The sequence below is a fragment of the Notothenia rossii genome (genome assembly GCF_949606895.1).
Source record: "Notothenia rossii genome assembly, chromosome: 8".
Taxonomy (NCBI): domain Eukaryota; kingdom Metazoa; phylum Chordata; class Actinopteri; order Perciformes; family Nototheniidae; genus Notothenia; species Notothenia rossii.
Window position 1 is genome coordinate 16,422,431 of NC_136906.1, and position 20,751 is coordinate 16,443,181.

The following is a 20,751-nucleotide window of genomic DNA, read 5'->3' on the forward strand; positions in this document are numbered from 1 at the left end:
ACAACTTCCTCCAGCTCAGTCTGGCCGTTCCCGGCGACTTGATGAAGGGATGGCTATGGGCCGCTCACCGCCGAGGAGGCTTCCCACTCCTCTGCTCAGAGCTCTCTGCAGGGCACGGAGGATGCCTCCATGGCGGCCATTATTCGTGCGGCCCTGGTACGCTTGCAGCTTCAGGTTCCGCAGGCCGACTCGGCTCAGGCTAGCGCCTTCTTCAGGCATAACCCTGCCCTCTTTTCACTCCCACTGTTCCTCCTTTAGAGGAGTACCTGAGGGAGCTCCATGCTGATACTGGCTGTCTCTACCTCTCTGCAGCAGGTTCCGGCCGAGCCTTCTTTGCTGGGCCTCAGTGAGGCATCACTGTAAGCCTTTGCCCTAATGCCTAGGGAATGGGGATGAGTTATGTTCTTATTGGTGCAGACCTGCTCAGTCACCACTGTCGGAGACATGTCCCCCGTAGTGTGCCAGTCGAGCCAGGGGAGCTGTTGGGGCAGCTGCCCTGTAGCTAGGCAGCCCACTCCCAGCAGGCCCAGGGGGCCCCTCAAGCAGCCGCTCTCAGCCACCAGTTTACAGTGGTGGTCTGCGCAGGTCCCAGCGGCCCACTCATCCACCTCCCGGGGGCTTTTGTGCCGCCGGCCTTCTAGGCGGCCTCATGCCTTTTTAGAGCCTTGCCGGCGCCCCCCAGGGGGCTCCGGAGGCTGGGGGTTAGGCCCCGAGACTCTCGGCAGCAGCTCAGTTACTGGGCTGTCTGTACTTCCGGCCCTTGGGTGGTTTTCACCTTAACCCAGGGGTACGAACCGCAGTTCCGGCCACTAGCCTTCGGCCGGGCCAAAATGACAGTCGTCAGCGATCCGGCAGAGGCCCTAGCTCTGGACCAAGAGTTGTCCGTCCTTTTGTCCAAGGACGCTATCAAGCCAGTAGACCCTCTGCTTAGCCCAGGGGGTTCTACTCGGCGTACCTTCTCGTGAGCAAGAAAGTCGGCGGATTTCGCCTGATCTTGGACCTCCAGAGGAATCAACAGATTCCTGAAGGTGCTGCCATTCTATATGCTGACCACAGCACATGCACAGGCGGAGTGGTTCTCAACCGTGGACTTGAGGGATGCCTACTTCCACGTGGGCCGGGCAAAATGGTGCCTTATATTCAGTTCCTCCAGCCCTTGGGCAGACTGACGGCTGCCTCGGCCGCTGGGCCCTTAGGCCCGCTGTCATTGCGCCCCATGCAGATGTGGCTGAACAGCCTTCACTTGGACGCCAAGTGGCACAGGCACAGGAAAGTCAGGGCGTCGCAGCGCTGCCTCCACTCTCTGTCACACTGGAGGGGCAGGGCCCATCTCCTGATGGGCTTGACCATGGGCGCCATTCCATCCCGCCAGGAGACCGTCAACATAGGTGCAGGTCTCTCAGGGTGGGGTGTAGTACGGCAGGGCAGGACCGTTCAGGGTCAGTGGTCTGCCCAGGAGGGTGCTCTCATGTCAACGTGCTAGAGCTTTGGGCTGTGCAGCTTGCACTCACGCACTTTCTACCCCAACTGGGGGGCAAGAATGTGCGTGTTCCTTGGGACAGCATGTACGCCGTTGCCCAGACAGCAGTCCCTTCTAGATAGTGGGCGTTCTCACTCCACTCTGAATTTATGTGGCTGCTATTTCTGCCGTAAATATTCGGGTCGACGGCGCCACGGCGCAGCCCCGAGGGCTCCGGCTTGGGACTTGCCCCTAGTGCTGGATGCCCTGTCATCTCTTCCCTTCGAGCCTCTAGCCCAGGTGGAGCTTAAGTGGCTGTCCCTGAAGGCAGCATTTCTGCTTGCCATGACCTCAGGGAAACGAGTTGGAGAGCTACATGCCCTCTCCGTGAGCGATACATGCCTGAGGTGGAACTCCGATGGCTCGGTGTTGCCCTCTGGCCGAACGTGGCGTTCCTGCCCAAAGTGCTTCCACTAGCCCACTCCAATCGGCCTATCCAGCTGGCGCTTTTTAATGTCCCACAGGAGAACGGCACGCCTAAGTTGCTGTGCCCTGTGCGTGCCCTAGAGGCGTATATTGGTGCTACGGCCCATATACGACAGTTGCGGCTGTCCCACTGGGTTGTGGATAGAATCTCACATGCCTATGGGGCCAGTGGCCGCCCCCCGCCATCAGGGGTGAGATGTCACTCTACAAGGAGCATCTCAACGTCTTGGGCTGCCCTGAGAGGGGTGTCCCTGGAGACCATCTGCGCTGCGGCGTCGTGGGCATCGTCTAGCACATTCTCCAAGTACTACCGGGTCAATGTCGCCACTCCCCATCCTTTGGGCGTGCTCCTGTTGCCGAGCTCCGCTGCTTCCAGCTAGGTAAGCAAGGGTTCGGATTCTTCATGACATGGTTGGTATAGTCATCCAGTGCTGAAAGCACCGCCTCTAGCGGTCAGTAGGGACGAAATAGAATGATAGTTACGGCTGTAACTACGGTTCTATGAGTCCCGGATGACCGCCAGAGTTTCTGGTCACTCAGAATTCTTGTGTGCTCGAGAGAAGATTCTGGGAACCGATCCACTAATGACGCCGGCCTGTGTAGCCGTAGTCACGTGGGTCACAGGTGACTTTGTTGTTATTGGTACTCGAACTGCGCATGCGTGCGATGGACATATCAAGTGCTGAAAGCACCGCCTCTGGCGGTCATCCGGGACTCATAGAACCGCAGCCGTAACTATCGTTCTTCTTGCAGGTCAATGGCTTTTAACTCTCTCTTCTGCTTTCTCTTTTCTTCTGATCCCTTTACCTCAATACAGTGTTTTCCCTTTACCGCATGTTTTATATATATATTTTTCTATTTTCAATACTGGGTTCTTACATCCGAGTCAGCGAAAGTCATGTCCATTTCAGGGCTGAAACACACACAACTACCAAAGTATGTGAGTCACACTGTATTACTTTTTACATTTAGAGTTTTACTTAATGCAAATCCTATATATTCTATAAAAGCAATAGTGTCAGCTGAGTCATAACAAATCTGCAATAGTCGGGGGAGAGAACCATATCCACCTTAACAAAAATCACTGAACCGGCTTTTATTTTCGTGTAATGAAAAGATAATGAGGTATTTCAAGCTAAATAATGTGCGCAGCAAGCCATTACTAGGGAGAAATGTTGAAAGGCAGTAAGAGCAAATAACAATTGGTATTGGATGAAACAATAATTACCCAAAAAAACACAACAATAAAATATAATTACAAACAGGTTGCCAGACATAAATACAAACTAGAAAAAAGGTGGAACACAACACTAAATATGAGAAAGGGGTCGGAACCTTAAAAAAAACACACAAAAGGAAGGTGACAGGAAATCAGCTTCACCCCTCTTCATCCTCTTATGGGCTTTGACCTATACAAATGGTGCTGGGTTGATTTCAGACAAGAGCAACATGGTTAATATGTACAGAAATAATCCATAGTGATCCCTTTAAAAGGTTAATGAGATAGTATTTTAGAGATTGATCACCTCTTTTGGTCAGACTGACAGAATCCTGACAGCCAGAGAAGAGCATAATAAATCGACCACAGGGTTTGGAAAGGTTGACAGCAATGTATCTGTGTTTGTTTGTATGAGGGGTAACGTGAGTTCAAGTGTCTGCAGATGTTTGCGCCTGTTCGTCATGATTCTGGAAGAATCTCTCGTGTCCGTGATTCAACCTAGTGGCAGATGAAAGTGCAATGTTGTCTCGCAGTAATTTGTGGCTGTGATAAAGTGTGAGGGCCAGCAGCTGTTTCCACTGTCAACTTATGTCCAGTATCATCAGAATACAGATGTGCTCTAAAAGCAAGTGGGTTAGGAATCTTCAGCTGAGTGAGTGTGTTTCTGACTATCCATTTCAGTCTGTGCACGTCTGCTTGATGATCTTGGATACAGGTTGTGTGTTTGCCTCTTCTCATCGCTGATGACCCTTGGCTAATTCAGTAGCATAACAAGTGGAAGCCTATAGACATTATGGAACTTGCAGCATACTGTCTCGTGCGATCAGCTGACGGGGAACAGTATAGGTAACCTTTCCCCACGAGAGCCCAGTCGAATTATCTCCCTCTCCAAGCCCTTTTGTTCAGGACAGAGGAAAGTGACATGAGAAAAAGCACTTTGCAACTAAATAACACCATCACCTCTGCGTTTCCCTTTCTCTCCACTCCATAACATGTCCACTCTCTTGTGGGACAATAGCTGTCCCTGAACACCTCTCTGAACGATGCTAAGAGGGGCTCATTGCAGAGGCTATACCCAATGTTGGATGTAATAATTTGTGACTGCAGTGGTCATTTCAAAAACTGCCAGCATAATCCTTCATCAGCCTTCAAAAAGGGACAGACAATTAGCTGGAAGGTAACAGTGACTTTTTCCTTTGACCACCAAATTCTAAAGAAATCCCCTCAATGCAGTCCTATATAACTCATATCACGCTTACGAAAATGAGTAGGACAGATGTACTGGACAACCTGAAAACATAACCACTCCTCAGCTATTGCTAGTGTGGAGGCATTACCATAATCTAATTTTAACTTGAGATACACAACAGAAAAAGATACATTGGCAAGATACTCTGTTTAAGAAAGCACATGGATGCAACAAGTACAGTAGCTATAAATATTTAATCGTTTGGTCATTTATCTCAAAGTTTCTCCTTCGCTTTCAAATTCCATTTACAACCAAAGTGGGACTTAGCAGATAATGCTGCTGTCCCAGGGAGGTTTACTAAAAGCAGCAAGCAGCGAAGCACAGAGGGCAACAGAGAGGGAAGTTGGCAGATATGCTTGGATCAGCACACAAACAAACAAAAACATATCGTGTGCCTTATCTTCTGATAATGACAGGTTTGCCTTCCACGGCCAGGTATGGGAGCAGGAGGGCAGTGGAGCAGATGGTGCAGAGAAACTAGCATGCTAGGCAGGGCATCTCTGTATGCCAGCTGGCACCGCCGGCCAGGAGCCACCGCCGTCTCTCTCCACTGCGTCTCCTTCCTGGGATACACTCTACATCCTGTCCCTGTCAGGGGGGTTGAAGAGGGCAGGAGGAACAGAAGGAAACCTGTCCTGAACGAAAGGCTGTTTAGGAAGACTTTATTATGGCATGGTTCGCAAAAAGATAGTAGGGATTGCAGAGATATCGGTAAATATTCGAGCGAGAGAAGTGGAGGTTAGAATGAGTCTGTGAGTTGTTTGGTAGAGGTGGTGAATGTCTTTGTGCTGTCTAACAGTGAACCCATTCAGTCAGAAATCATGAAAGACACATACATTTTTCATAGGGAACTGCTAAGGGACTCACACTGTCCTTTCGGATTCTGAAGGAGAAGCAGAGTTTTTGTGTCTCCTGAGCCGTGGACAGGTGGGAGGGGGGGAGGCAGCAGTTGACCTTCTATTTTTCTTTTCTTTACTTTTCAACAGCTACTCCCTTATGCTGAGCCCATGTTACTTGTAAGGCATTGAAGAGCATGTAAAAAAAATGAGCAGACATATTCACAGTGTTAAATTAGGGCAGTGGCTCCTCTCAATGTCAAGCAAAGATGTCTGACTGTCTCATGAAAAATATTGAGACAAGATTTTACACTTTGCTCCATTTACTACAGACAATAACAAGTGCTATGAGTAAAAATGTTAATACTTTTTAATATATATTATTATCCTATGGGCTTTTTCAAGGGGTTTTAAAATATGTTGGTTGGGAAGCACTGCAGTAAAGCTATTCTCTGCATGGAAGACAAAACTGTTGTGTAAGGTATCAAACTGGACCAAACCGAAGTCGTGGCTATGAACACGTCAAACTCACTGAAGCGCAGCTAAACCAATACAGTTTTTTTCACAAATATCCCAGATAACTCACAGTGAGCTCTCAGCAAGAGTTACATAAGCTGTAAATAAACTGCAAGTCTTGCTCACCACCTGGGCTCTCTCAGTTTGGGACAAAAACACTTTTCTTGACTGTGAACTTCATTAGAGCACTTCTCTACTTACACAAAGGCACACTGTACCGGAACAACCGGCCACACAAGCCTCTCTTTCCGTTGCAATCAACGAAATCTGTCAATATCCTTCCCCTCAGGGCTGTAAACAAGGGTGGCACCAAAACTAAAGTTACATATTTGGCTGCTGTTTTTTTTCCTGGCTGCAATCCGGCCCCATTTGGGCTCACTCCAAACGAGAATAGAAACACTTGACATCTCTCCAAAGTCTTAAACTCTGGCCTGGCTCCGTCTGTCTTGCATATACTCTGCACTCATTTTGAATTCTGAGTCTTCGATCTTTCCATCCCTGACAGTTCCAGGCTGCTATGGTCTGTTGGAAGAACAATAGACAGGCTCACAGTTAACACCCCTCCAAAATCTGTTACCCCCACCCCCCCTCCTCGACCCTTTGCTCAGTAGCCTGTATCTTCTCCCCGTTTTGTCAATCTCACTGTAACTCACTGTCTATTTTCTCTTGCCATCCCTGTTCTTTTGATTCCACGACGATACTTGTTGTTCTCATCACCACATTGTCGTTAAGGGCTCCTCTCTGCAAAGAATAGCCACCAGCTAAAATCTTGCCTAGGGCAGCAAATTGGTCAGGGCCGGCCCTGCCATGACATAAGATCTTTAGGGCTTTAAACGCAAATACGATAAGGCTTATGATTAACTTGGTTGGATAATTCAGAAATCATTCTATAGAAAAGTAAAACACCCTGATTTCTCTCTTGTTTTATCCACCCAGAAAATAAAAATACTTCCTATCATTTTAAACTTGATTAATACAAATAATGTTTTTAATTGATTGTCATCATGCAATTTTCAAAAGTGATTCTATTCTATTCACTTATATTAAATGTTATTGTGTAAATGATGTTACTTTGCTAAACGGACCAGACCTAGGTTACATCCCATGACAATTATGAAATGCCTACAGCCTCATAGGTTGGTGTCACGCAAAACAGAGCAAGATAACTTTCCTGCTGCAGCTTCAACTACTATTCCCAGACAATTGTACTGCTAATTTCTCCTCTCTGAGTGCATCCACTCACTCGTTTATAGGACTGCCCATCAGGGGACAGGGAGGCAGTAAGGAGAAGTGACACAAAAAGAGATTGAAAGTGATAAAAGGATGGGGGATGACCCCTGCTGGGAATATATCACTTAGCACACACACATAGCATGTCAGCAGTGGCTTTTAGGAGTGACAGCATGGGGATTCCTTGGGTTATAAAGTGGATGGAGAAGCTGCTGGAGCTTAGCCTAAGGCAGATAAGGTGGTTCACACAACTAGGAGCCAACCATACCTACTGATATTACCTCATAGCAGATATATCAGTAGTGATGTCAGCCAATAAGTAACATGACATTTCAGTAGAGAAATGCCAGATTAGGCAAGATATTTTTGTAGTAATGTGGAAATGGTTTCACCAGTACAGCCCATTATATTTTACAACTCAAAGAATGTCCTAAAGTAATCAACCAAAAGTAAACGATCCTTAATAAATGTTTGTTTGTGTTGTGTTTATAGCTTAAAATGATTTAATCAAAAAATAAATATATGTTTTAATCCAATATAATATTGCCATCAGCTTTCAGTCAAGCTATAGCTGTACGGGTACAGGTACAGCTTAAGAAAAGATAATAGAAGAGTGAATAGGAGATATAGAGAATAAAAAGTCAGAAGTGAGCCAAATAAAATTACGTAACTTAAGAGTGTCTTGCTATACTGAATACAAAACTGAGAAAGAGAGAGAGGGTGTGCAGGAAATTCTGAAATACTTCCTCATTCTCACAGCTGGTCTAAGACACCCTAAAATACAGTTCCCAGCCTGCACTCACATTAATAAAATACTTAGGCATGCAGCTTTAAAAGACACAAATATAGGCCACTAAAAGAATAGAGGAGTCCACACTTTTACTGTACAGTGCACAAAATAACACGCACAAACAAGCTTAGTCAATCCGTGCACACTGAGTGCAGTAGCAGTACCTGTCAACTTCCCTCATTCATATTTCACACAGCCATTTATCACACACACACACACACCCACACAGACAATTGAGTGAATGTTAAGGTGTTAGCATTTAGTGTACTTGAATGCAAAGTGCTGTAATTGTGTGTGTGTGTGTGTGTGTGTGTGTGTGTGTGTGTGTGTGTGTGTGTGTGTGTGTGTGTGTGTGTGTGTGTGTGTGTGTGTGTGTGTGTGTGTGTGTGTGTGTGTGTGTGTGTGTGTGTGTCACCGTAAGCCTGCGCTTCATCTTTCAATGTCAGTAAAGGCTAGTATGTGTCTATTAGGAGTGCTGGCATTTTCTGTACCCTTTTTATCAAAGTAGAAAAAGCTTAGGATGCATCAATGACTCATGATAGCAATTTATCACCTCAGCTTCTGCACGGCCATGAGCAGAGCAATCTTAGCACCACGTGCAGTACAGAAAGATGGCAACATCATGAAAAAAAACACACAGTGAAATGTCTTCACAAACGTTTCTTTCACTTGATCAAGGTTAACACATCTTTGAGAGACACAATGTGAGCAATGTGTAGCTGTGTAGGTGTCCTTTAGAGCTGCAGCAGAGTGTTTTTACGTGTCGGGCCTATTCTCACGAGGCTCACAAAGAAGTAAGCCTTTTCTTTTACCTCAGTATGAAAGCTCCAGCTGAATAAAGTAAATGTAGCCCCTCTTCTTCCAGTCATAGCACCATGCCTTCCATCTAAAAAGCCTCCAGTTACCAGCTGACCCACGGCCCTTTCGAAAGCTTGTTGCCATGGCAATTAGCCTTAGCAGGCCCAGGGTGCAGAGCTGGGGTAAGTGTGTGTGTGTGTGTGTGTGTGTGTGTGTGTGTGTGTGTGTGTGTGTGTGTGTGTGTGTGTGTGTGTGTGTGTGTGTGTGTGTGTGTGTGTGTGTGTGTGTGTGTGTGTGTGTGTGTGTGTGTGTGATGCTGCCAAGGTGGAACGTTTTTTCCCGTGTGTTTTGTTGTGGCTAGTGTTGAGACTCTGAGCCAGGTGGAACTACGCAATGGTGATAAGATGAACCATGAGGTGCAACTATATAAATCTTTCTCTCCCACTCTGTTTATTTTTCTCTTACAATTTTTGTTTCTTTTCTCTTTTTTTTTGTCTGCAGGAGAGTATGTTACGTTTGAATAAAATCCACAAGCAGATATGTTCAGCTAATTTGAATATGTGAAAACTACTACAATGTATTCCAGATTGGTTTGCAGTGTGCTAGGAGAGAGCAGCAAGAAGATTATTTTACAAACTCAGATTAAAGCATATCAAGATATGACATCTCTGATACTGTAAATTGGGTTTTAAGGCAATGAAAATAGTCCAATTCTATTGGTATTTACGTTTGTATGCCTCTTCTATTCTGGAGCAGGATAAACATTTTAAATCCAAATACTATATAATAAGAAAAACAGTGAAACTAACTAAAAACGTTGAAATGTGATTATAAAAAGAAACCCAGAACTAAAACATTATGTATTGGATCAACATCCATGATCAGCTACTTATGATCCGTCTGAAATATGAGCTAAATATACAAAAAAGTCAATATCTGCCACATAACCACTTCCACACAACAGACTAATACATGTTTTCTTGATAACAATTTATAATAGAGTATGTGACTTACAGAGTAGTCAGAGTTAGAATTATGTTAATGAAGCCAGTTAAACAAAAAATAAATCTTACATGTTTTTGTGTTTTTTGCCTGATAAATGACTGAAACTAAGTAATTATCAAACAAGTTAGCAATTTATTTGTTGTTTACATTTTTGAAGTGAGTATGTTCTGCAGGCTCAGCATGTCAGAATAGATAGAGACAAGACACACTACCATTGAGGCAATCGGATAGCTGTGTACTGGGGGTACTGAGAGGTGCAAGGTCTCCTGACAGGAGTTAGAGAAGCACAACAGCAAACATAACTGTTCAGAGAAATAGCTCTCTGAGCAAGGTGGAAGATTATTTGCAGAATAAATATTTGTATTGCTTTTACTGCTCTTGATCCAGACAACTACACCACCTGAGTAAAAAGCTATTTTTGCTGCTGGGTTAAAGCAGCATGCCGTTGCTGCACAGTCTTCCTGAACAAGTGCAGGTAGCCCAATCCTGCTGAGTAACAGTGTGACACAGCAGATAACCTTAAATGACTGCAGCTATAAAATCCATTTAATCACAACAGCGTAGACCTTCACTAACCTTGCCACAATGGCTGCATGTTTGCAGAGCATGACAGGGGATCCTGAAGCTCTGCAGACTTGCTCAGTGTGATAAGGCCAAAGATGATAAATGATGAGACTGCATTACTGCAGGCTACAATGCCTTGCTGTGTTGAACAAAAATGTGCAGTACAGGACAATAGTGTGATATATTGTGCCATTAGCCTCCCAACAGAGCTGTACTTTACCATGCAGAGACAAGGTGTTTTAGGCAGGACCCGGTGACTGTAATATAATATAGCAGTTTAGAGTCCCCCTGGCAGTCTTTGCCCCTTGTGGCCTCTGAAGAGCAACGTTCCCCTCTCATACTTCAGTTGAAAGGGCACCTAGAGAACGCAGTATGTTGTGTAATAGTAATCCCATGATCTATTTACCATTGGTTTCATAAATCATCCCAACAGCTGCCTCCACAGCCTAAGCATACTCTTGCTCTATGTCTGCCCCTCCTTACCCCCTCCTTGTAAGCCACTCCACTTCACCATCGACTCCCTCTGTCTCTCTACAATAGAGCTAAATGCTGCGTGTGCATACTGATTTGGACTCAAGAGTCTGGACAAAAAATTATGCCAGGTTTTGGATTTTTTTGGCAGAGTGAGAAGACAGCTGTGTATATATTAGGGTGAAAAAGCCAAACCGTTTAACTTTTGTCAAGTACAGCAGTATGTAGACTGACAGAATGCCAACACACACTCACTCACAGCAATTTTGGTGTGAAATCCTGAGGCTTAAATGTACACCACCTCCTTTTTTCTGCATGGGGTCCACACTTGAGCTCAACGATGAGGTCCAGTTACATGGAGACTTAATGTAATGGTGGTTTAGGAAAGATGCTGCAGTGCTACTTTTTAGTGACACCACCCATTGGACATAAACCGAGTCTCAGACGACAGAATAGGACCACAGTTAAGGGCAGTTCATCTACTTCCTCTGTCTAGTTCTGTCGTGGTTTAATTTCTTCATCCCTACATCTTTAACTGTTACAACAAAATGCCTAATTTATAGTTTTTGAAGGTCATAGATAGCCTCTATTATAGATGCATCAGGCCAATACTCCAATACTCAGGCCAATACTGTTGAATTAGCATTCCCGTGGTAAAGGAAGGGATGTTTTAGTGTGCATGCGAGTCTCCCAAAATCACAAATGGCTCTCCTAACCAAAACCGTGAAATATTACGGCCATATTCATCACCAGGTACACCGAGAGAAGAAGAACAGACTGCGTGACATAAACAAACAACAAATAGCGTGTGCGTTCCATTTTCACTCTACAACGAGAAGCTCATGGGGCTTCCCCGAACCTGTGTCGAGAGCTGGAGTTAAATAAAATCTCAGATTTGCCTAATAGTTTGTTTGGGTCCCTCACTTCCGTTTCGCTTCTCATGCACTGATTCGCTAAGCTGAACAGCCAATCAGTGATTTCTTTGACCGACGGCCTTTGGCCGACTGCGTCCCGATTCAACATGTCTAATCGGCGGGAGAAGGTGTCGGCACGGTCGAAAAGACACAACGGTGCAGTACACACCAATCTGAGTAGGGCGACACGACGCTCATTGACGGGCCGACATCTATCCACGCCGAAAATCGGCTTGGTGTGTAAGGACCTTTACAGCAACAGCCTGGAAGATTCACAGCAGGATAGAAGAGGAAGATGCATAAACAGGAAGACTTAAAAATCATGAAGATACTTTTTTAAACCTGCATAACTGATTTTGTTTGCATACTCATGGCAGTGATGTGACGATGACATATTTTCCCTCCGCAATGACGGAGAAGCATTTGCATTCATGTGGAGATGTGGATTAAATATTCTCTCTCTTTTAGATCTGTAACACCAGAGGGAAATATCTGACTTTTAAACTGCCCTTTGTTCCACTGTGTTTACCAGCCACCAACTAACAGGGCCTGCTGTCTGGTGAGTAAGTAGTGTACAGTGTTTTTGTTTTTGTTTTTTCCCTGAAGGCAGCTGCCTGTAGCGGCCAAAAACTAGACGTGAGAGATGTGAAAGTGAACCAAAACAGTAATGTTGGGGATGGCGGATAAAATTCTCTGCAGTCACTACAAGATTTTCTTTCATATTTTCATTCAATACAGTACACTGTTGTTATTATATAAAATAAAGCCGATACAAAGTGCCACTAAGTCACTGAAGCAGTATTAGCATGGAAGTCGAGATACCGAAGCAGCTGTTGTAAGACTGTGCTTCCACTGTAATGTAACAAATTAAAACAATAATTGCTAATGACTCTTATAATACAATTTTCTCTCATGTAATTGTAACACACACATCCCTTAGGCAACATGAGCATACAAACAATTTAATTTCCCCTGGAAACAGATGCAGATTGAACCATCTCTGGCTCTGTGGTGATACTGTCAGCAGCAGACAGATAATAGGGCCACACTCACAGTCTCCTCCGAATGTGCTATCATTCTGAATTACGCACAAAAGGAAGGACATAAACAGGAACTTTCCAGGGAAATGGATCCAAATATAGCTCCCATTTCCAGTAAGGAAATACTTACAAAAACAGCATGTGCAGCACCTTATAGACACACTTAAAGAGCTGTGCACAGAAGGGTTTATTCAGATAATCCCAGTGTATCCTTTAAACCAGCTGTGTTGTAGTTTAGGAGGGGCTCCAACCAACCATTTATTTTATTCAGCAGATTTACCGTCAAGGAAATAAACAGTTGCGTATATTTTGTATGCCATCTTTAAAATGATCTATCAAGCAAAAACGCCAAATATTCCTTTGGTTATAGCTTACAAAAAGCATTGTTTTGTTGTTTTCCTATACCATTAACAACATCAGCTTTGTCTTTGAGAAACTACTAGCCACTGTTATCTGACATTATATAGACTAAGCAATTAATATATGAATACAGAAATAACCAATTCAAATTCATTGTTGATGAAAATAAACATTAGTTAGAGCCCTCAAAATAATCTGACATGTCGACAAAGGGATTTACTTAACCTAAAACACCAGCTATCACTCAGCTGGATGTAAAACAAGCCACAACATCTCCATTTGCTACTAAGACCACAGACCCCGGATCAGTCCTCAGGAGCGAACAGGATGCAGCTGCAACATCTTACTGACCAGACGTGGCTGAACCACAAGTAAACCCCTGCTACAGTCAGCCACTAATAGCATATATTTACACTGGAAGGCTGTAAATAAGAAATAAGGAATTATACACTTTTAAACATATGCGCCAACAGGGTTTGTTACACAAAAAAGAGTATATGCTGTAGCCTCAATCTGAGGTTATAGTTGAACTGTAAAAGGTAAATTATCACAATTACTCTAAAAGAGCATACAAAATACAAGACAGCCGCACAACAATCAGTGCCTGGGTCAAAGCAATTTGAGTGAGGCAACAGGGACCAGCTCCAGCCAGGGTCCACGCCTGGCTTCAATGGTACCAAGTGATTAACACAGACTGCGCCAGACAGGGATTTTTACAACACTGGAGCACAGCTCTCTCCTGACAGCCAACACTCTCACTGGTAGAGCAGATCTAGAGGGAAAGGATCAATCTTAGGAGGGAACTCAATACATGATTGAAGCAAGAAAAGAGTGTAGGAGAAAGAGTAGAAGAAGGGGGAGGCAAGGTGAGGTGATAACAATGTGAGTAACACATTTATCTTCACGCATAAAAAAAGTAGACAAGAGCAAGAGTGCTAGTCTCTCATTAATCTAACAGATGAGGGGGAAATGCAGGCCCATTAATCACTCCTGCTGGCTAGTAAACAAAAGGCCACTCCGCTCCAGATTTTTCCTTGACAGTTCATAGCACAGGTTTTCAGGGAAAATATAAAGGAAATCTGTACAGAATCCGCATGTATAAAAAAAGCGAGTTTACGTGCATAACGTATAAATATGTACATCTAAATTGGTATCTTGAGTGAATTTCAGTTCATAATTACTTGAGCCTGATTTGCACTGGGCAAAATACGACATGCAGCCTCCAACCTCCAAGGAACAAATGTGATATATGAACTGAAATGCTAATTCAAAACAGCAGATGCACACCATTTGCGCGTCCATATTCAGAAACAGTCACTTTTACTTCTACTATAGCTGATAATGGATCGGCAAGCATTGCATGATGAAAAGAGCCATTAGGCCAACATTCAGTTACTTTGGGGCGGTTTGCATAAATGTATCAAATAAAAGCTGCAGTCAAGCAGTTTAGAGACAAGGAAAAGGTTAGATGTTAGAGCTGAAAATACAGCTGCAGGAAAATCTCTATTACAGGAGGCAACAGTTACATTAAGTTGTAAAGCATTTCCTGGAGTTCAGAGCGAGGTTAGGACAACAGGACACATTGAGGATGTCTGGAAGGCAATGTAATTGAACAGGAGAACAGAACAGAGACAGGGTGGTGTGGAAGGAAGATGGAGTCTGTCGATGATACAGTCACATAATACTCACACCACAGAGGGCACTTTTGTTCGACTCAAATCCTTGCCAGACCATCTGTGCTGGGGTACATGATGCTATTACCAAGTGTCGACCTTGACTATCCATGCAAAAGCTCCCTTGCCACTGTTCTGATCCACTTGGGGGGTGAACTGCAGATATGCTGGCATAGGTAGACACATTATCTCCAGGGGTGCTAAAGAGGCACTACAGGGTATTAACTGTTAGCTCCCTAAAATGCAGGGAAAGGTTTGTGAGCTGATGGGGGAATACATGCAGCCTTAAGTCTCACTGTTTTAGCCAATTTGTAGCAACTGCTGCTGACCTTTGAGTTGTATTATCCTTGATAGGAATTCAAAAAAGAAAGTTTGGTCTTTTCATACTGTTAGCTAAAATAAAGATAAAAGATAAAAGCAAAACAGCTAAATGTACTGAACTTAGTACATCTCTAATATGCAGGGTAATTTAATGCAATATTTTTCACAAGAGCACCTACCTTTGAGCTGGTCAGCCACAACACTGTGTCCTATTCTCTCAATGACTTGTCCATCTTGATGCTGGTAGCGGTCGTCCAGGAAGTTGGCAGTGGCCTCTGATAGGTGGACCTTCCCAGCCACTCCCAACTGCTCCATTAGGTTGGCCAGGTTGACGTCATTTGACCAAACATCAAACTTGAAGCGTTTCATGCCCAGGATACCACAGAGCACAGTACCAGTGTGGACACCCACTCTCATGTTGACCATCTCCCTCTTCTCCTGGCAGAACTGTTCAATAGCCTGAATCATGCCCAGGCCCATCTCTACGCAGCAATAAGCATGGTCTGGTCTGGGTTCAGGACAACCAGCCACGCAGTAGTAACAGTCTCCTAAAGTACTGATTTTTTCACAGCCAGTGAGCTCACAAAGTCGGTCAAAACGTCCAAATAAGTCATTTAGAAGCCCAACAAGGGCATGAGCAGATTTATTGGCCGACATCTTGGTGAAGCCCACAATGTCTGCAAAGAGGATGCTGACAGGCTCCATCCGTTTCATGTTAAAGGGTCTGAATATGATCTGGCCACGAGGGATGGAGGTTTTCTTGCGTTTATTGTTTTTAGGGCTAGAGATGACAGCTGCTGCACCGCTCGTGGAGTATCGTTTAACAGAATTGTCACCTATCTCCTCGTCACCCTGCTTCATGAGTTCATCAGCAACGATTCTGGGCATGACAGAGTGGATCATTCGCTCTTTCAAGGCTTTCTCCACCTCCAGATCTTTGCCATGCATGATAGCTTGTCCCACCTTAAGGAAGGTGCTTCGCGAACGTACCTCGGACATAATGAACAGGTGGATGCCGATGGCGTGGGCACAGAGGTGGAGCAGAGCTTTGGCTGGGCCAAGCCAACATAATGTATCCCAGTCTGACAGAGAGGCTAGGCTCCAGTTATCCCCTGCCTGCGTCAGATGCAACCAGCTCAGACTCTCAAAAAAGAAAGAGTAGAGAAACCCGAGCATGATAGAAGCATAGAGGCGAACATGGAGAACACTGTATAGCAACAGAAGAACCTCAATACAGAGGGAGAAGGTGCCTACAGGAGAAATACAAGGGGACCAGGAGCTACTTCCTAGAGGCTTATCATAGGACAGGTTGTAATTGGGCCCCATGCCACTGAATTCTTCCATATCAAGTGCAGCTGTTGGAGTCTCTGTATCCCTGAAACTTGATGTCTGGATCTGGGGGGCCAGGGTTAGGGTGAAGGTTACAATGATGAGCAGCAGCGAAGCTTGGTTGTAGCAGCGAGAGTAAAGCTTAGTAAAAGTTAAGAGAAAGAGAATGAGGCAGAAGAGGAGGAAAGACGCAGTGGGAATAAGAAAGGCAAGCCTGTCACAGCGGGAAGGGTTTGCAGCAAAATACAATCCCCAGAGGAGGGCAGCGACAACCAGGTAAAACAGCACATAGCGGAAGCGCCGCCGGGTCTGAGGGAAACATCGTTCTCTACAGGCTTCTTCCAGGATTGAAGAGTCAAATTTAGGGTCCCAGAAATGACCAGCAGATCGCTCAAAAAGCTGAGGCATCTTTTTCTGTGAGCGAAAGTTCTTAACCACTGTCCTCTTGACTCCAGACTCTCCAGAACTGCAGCTGGATGAAATGCTGTACTTGCAATGCTTGGATCCCCCCATGAAGCCTCCTCCAATTGAACCCAGCGGCCCGCCTCCATGCTTGTGTTTGACACTACTGCCAATCCTAACGGAGACGCCTCCATCTCCACTTGAGTCACAGCTCACTTCTGTGTTGCGAGGCAGCAGTTGTTGATGTTGGGGGGATGCCATGTTGCTTTTTAATCTATCCAAAAATCAGAGACTATGTAGAAGGGACACTTATTTCACAGATCGAGTTGATAAAGAAGTAAAGCTTAGTATGCGGCTGCAGTATAACAACTAGGGCAATGATTGTTTCTCAGACAAAACTACACTCAGTAAGCAGTGTAATGGCTATAGAAACACCAGCAGACCTTCCACAAGTTTTGGCTTGTTCATTATTGCCCCTCATGACGTCAATCCCTGCATTCCTCTAAATTCCCGTGTGTTGGACGCACTTGTCTGCACAGTTAACTCGCTGCTTGCTCTGTTATTTTTCCAAATTCACTCAGCTGCCACACATAGCTGCACCTACTGGAACAATATTTTGGAAAACTCGACAATTACAAAAATAATCTACGTAAGGAGGAAAAAATAAACAACCACTTGAAAATGTGCTTAAATAGTTCTTGTGAAATCGTGAGTGTGTGAAATCAAATCCAGTTACATTTTCGAATAGCCTGATGCAATCAATATCCTTTTTTAATTATCAGTGCATCCCATTAAATCCCAGTTCTCCACTCCGTTTTCCGTTCAGCTCAGCTCCACTGAGGATACACACTAATAGGCTACCTCCTGGAATTAACCCCGTTTTGTTAATTGGTCTGAGCAAAACTTCATCCAAAAAAACACACTCCGCAATGTTTGATTGGACTCTACATCTGTGATTTGTGGTCTCGATGGAAAAAATAGCTTTTAATTTAAAGACGCAGAGAAACTCCAGGTACAGGGCACGTGAGCGCAATAACTGCAATCAGCGTTTTTATTTATACACACTCTCCTTGCTGCAGGGCCTAATAGCTACTATTTCCGCGGACGGAGCCCCGTCCTTTCCTGACTTTCTCCTCGCAAGTCTCCGTCACTGCTGCATCTCCAAAAACAAGGGGATCGTGAGCAGAGGACACATTCATGAGACCTGAGGCGCAGACAATCCCGATAAATTGTTTTATTACAATTGACCTTAGCTGTCAGTAACTCGTGTGTAAAGGGCTTTTCACGAAACAGTGTTGGGTCTGCGTTAGTATGCCTTGGATCCCACAATAAAATCAATGTAGCCAATTCATCGTCACTGTGCGCCCCACGGAATGTCCAGATATTGTGACCATGCAGGTTCCTGAGATCAGCCTTGAGCAGACATGAAGTATCGTCCAGTCTCTCCTTTTTCTCTCAAGTGAACTTTGCCCACCGTTGCTCGATCTCCCTAAAAGGCAGACAACGAAAGCCCGGAGAGAGTGGGGCTAATTACAAGGTACCTCCGCTCCAATGCACCCCCCACACCAGGAGTCCCACAGGTCAGAGCTGAGTGCCGCCTTGATCCAGACACTTTAATTGAATTGCAAGGGATACACAAGAGAATGTCTTCATACCTCGAACGAATTCCTCTTATTTTCCAGGAGAAATATGGGCTGAAGGCTCAGGGCTGCTGAGTCAAGCCTGTCCATTCCCAGGCTCGTTAAGTGCAATAATAGATTGTTTTATCCCCGTTATCTGACCATTATCTGTGCGCTGCAGCAGAGTGGTTGCTTTCTATCCAGGCGCGGTGGGCAACGCTGAGACCGCAGCCGCCACCATCTTCTGTGCGCTGACAGCCGTCCAGCAGCGAGTAATGTGTGTGCTTGAGAGTGTGACTGTGAATACGTGTGCCAGTGTGTAAAGTACGCCGAAACTAAATAGAGATGACCGCTTTTTTCTTTCAAAATAAAACCGTTTACATTTAATGGCATAAGAAAACGATTCATTGATAGGTGGTCTACTACTTTTGTGACATTGACATGTCACCTGTTTTCACCAATAGAGCAACTCACATGACTTAAAATGTAAATTAGTTGGCATGAAGAGCAAGGTAGGCTATTGTTATAATTATCCTCTCAAATAAAGAATAATTATGTCCATTATAAGAAACAAAAACAAAATTCTACTCGATCAAACGCTTTTTTGGATGATTACACAGTTGAGTGCATTTATTTGTATACAAATGCAACTTCACACTGCTACACAGAAACAGGAGCACCTCTCCAATGTCTCAATGCTCCAGCTATTCCCTTCTTTGGAGGCCAAACTCAATATAAAGCCAGACTTTATAGTGCCAGAATATATTCAAATAGTTGCTTCTATCATGTAGGGCACATGCTTTCAAAGGCTCTAAAATATGAATTTCAACCCAAAAAAGCGATTAAAAACAAAATGAAGGTGCTTTATTTTTGAAAAATGTGTAGCCATGTTTCCGGTTTGGTAGCTACCGTTGGCTTGACACAGCTTTCTCTTTGGCGAGCACGCGCTTGATAGCAAGAAAAAGACTGAAGTAACGAGCACGTTCTTTAGAGAAGGGTGGGGACGAATGATCGACACGAGCCCTTTTCGGTTCAACGACGAAGCCCCTCCACCTTATTGTATTCCCCTTCACACTTTACAATTATAATATACTCTTTTTTAATAGTATATCAATGTAAACATCTGTCCTGGAATGATATCAGAGGAAAATTAAGAGGTGTCATTGGATTGAAATTGAATAACATTATATTGTATTGAGGCTAGAGGAGAGAAAGTAGCCTACCAAAAAAATACAATGTCAGTAAACTGCTCTAGAGGCTCAAATGTGATGGAGATATTTAATTAAATGGTTGTGATTTTTAAGGGACGTGACAATATAATCACTCAGTGACACAACAGTCCAGTAGCCTACACAAAATAAATAAATAGCAGCCCTTTAGTCAGCATTTTGGCTTTTATAGCTGAACCGTATTGAGAGGAGAAGGGAAAGTGGACACCTTCCTGCAATCGACCAGCATGTTGGGGAAACATGTTCCTTATAAAATGAATGAAAACATTTCCTCTGCATTTAAATTACAGTGTCATTTTTTACAATGCTAAATGTTGGGGTCAGCCAGCATTGGAATCAAATTTGTTTGCATAGAACTGGACATTTTCAAAACGCAACATTTACTCTGTCTGCAAGCACAACAGTCTAAAAGAGGGATCATTTAAACTGAAAAAACAGTAGTATGTTTGTCTGCCTGTATGAGGTAGAGCATTGCACATGTTTATGCTACATGTTTATTGTGATCTTTGTGTTTGGTGATGCAAATAGTATGTTCTGTGTGTGCCCTAAAATTCATAAATATACTTTATAATACAAATTATGTAATAAAGGAAGAAAAAAGTATATAAGAATGTGTGGTCATTGTATAAAAAAAGGGTAATGGGCTTTCATTTGTGCATAAAAGACTGCTTTAGTATTTGAGTATTTCTGGACTTTATTTATACTGAATCTATGGAAAGTGATTTTTGGGGAAGAGTTTAAATAATCTTATAGGTGTGCATGAGGGAGCCTTGGTGCACAACTATCAAAACTACACTTACTCCAAAACATAGTATCCACCACACACACACCCCTCCCCACTTACTGTCACGACAAACTGCTGGTGCATTGCAGCTACAGAATAAAAACACATATACTAAATATCCTGTTAACAGCATGAACCCTAGGCATAGTTTTGATAAAGACCTATGTGTAAGCAAGAAGGAGAGATACAGAAAAAACGAGTTGTTTAAGTCAGTTTCATCACAATAACCACAACATTTCACTTCCTTCACAAATCTTTATTCTTGATGACCAAGCTTCCAAAATTGGGCCAAGATTAATGAAGATGTTATTTTACCAAACAAAATAAAAGGTTAATGAATAACTACTTTAATGGGGCACACATTCGTTCCAGATCTTATTCACGATTACATTAGAAAAAGTTGATGCAGAAATATAGCAAAAGCATTATCACACATGTGATCATCCCAAACTATCAC

The 20,751-nt window shown here is 44.0% G+C and overlaps 1 protein-coding gene and 1 long non-coding RNA gene across 2 annotated transcripts in view; one reads left to right on the forward strand and one right to left on the reverse strand.

The window, feature by feature from the left end:
- Positions 1-18,568, reverse strand: part of adcy9 (adenylate cyclase 9) — a 35,434-nt gene extending 16,866 nt beyond the window's left edge. Inside the window, exon 1 of the mRNA XM_079644015.1 lies at positions 15,111-18,568. Coding sequence (XP_079500141.1) covers positions 15,111-16,923 — 1,813 coding nt within the window. The 5' untranslated portion in view covers positions 16,924-18,568. The remainder of the gene's footprint in view (positions 1-15,110) is intronic.
- On the forward strand, positions 1,689-5,907 carry LOC307015423. Its single transcript, XR_013801522.1, has 2 exons — positions 1,689-2,569; positions 3,004-5,907. It is a non-coding gene; the product is annotated as an uncharacterized lncRNA (long non-coding RNA).
- Positions 18,569-20,751: the final 2,183 nt, after the last annotated feature.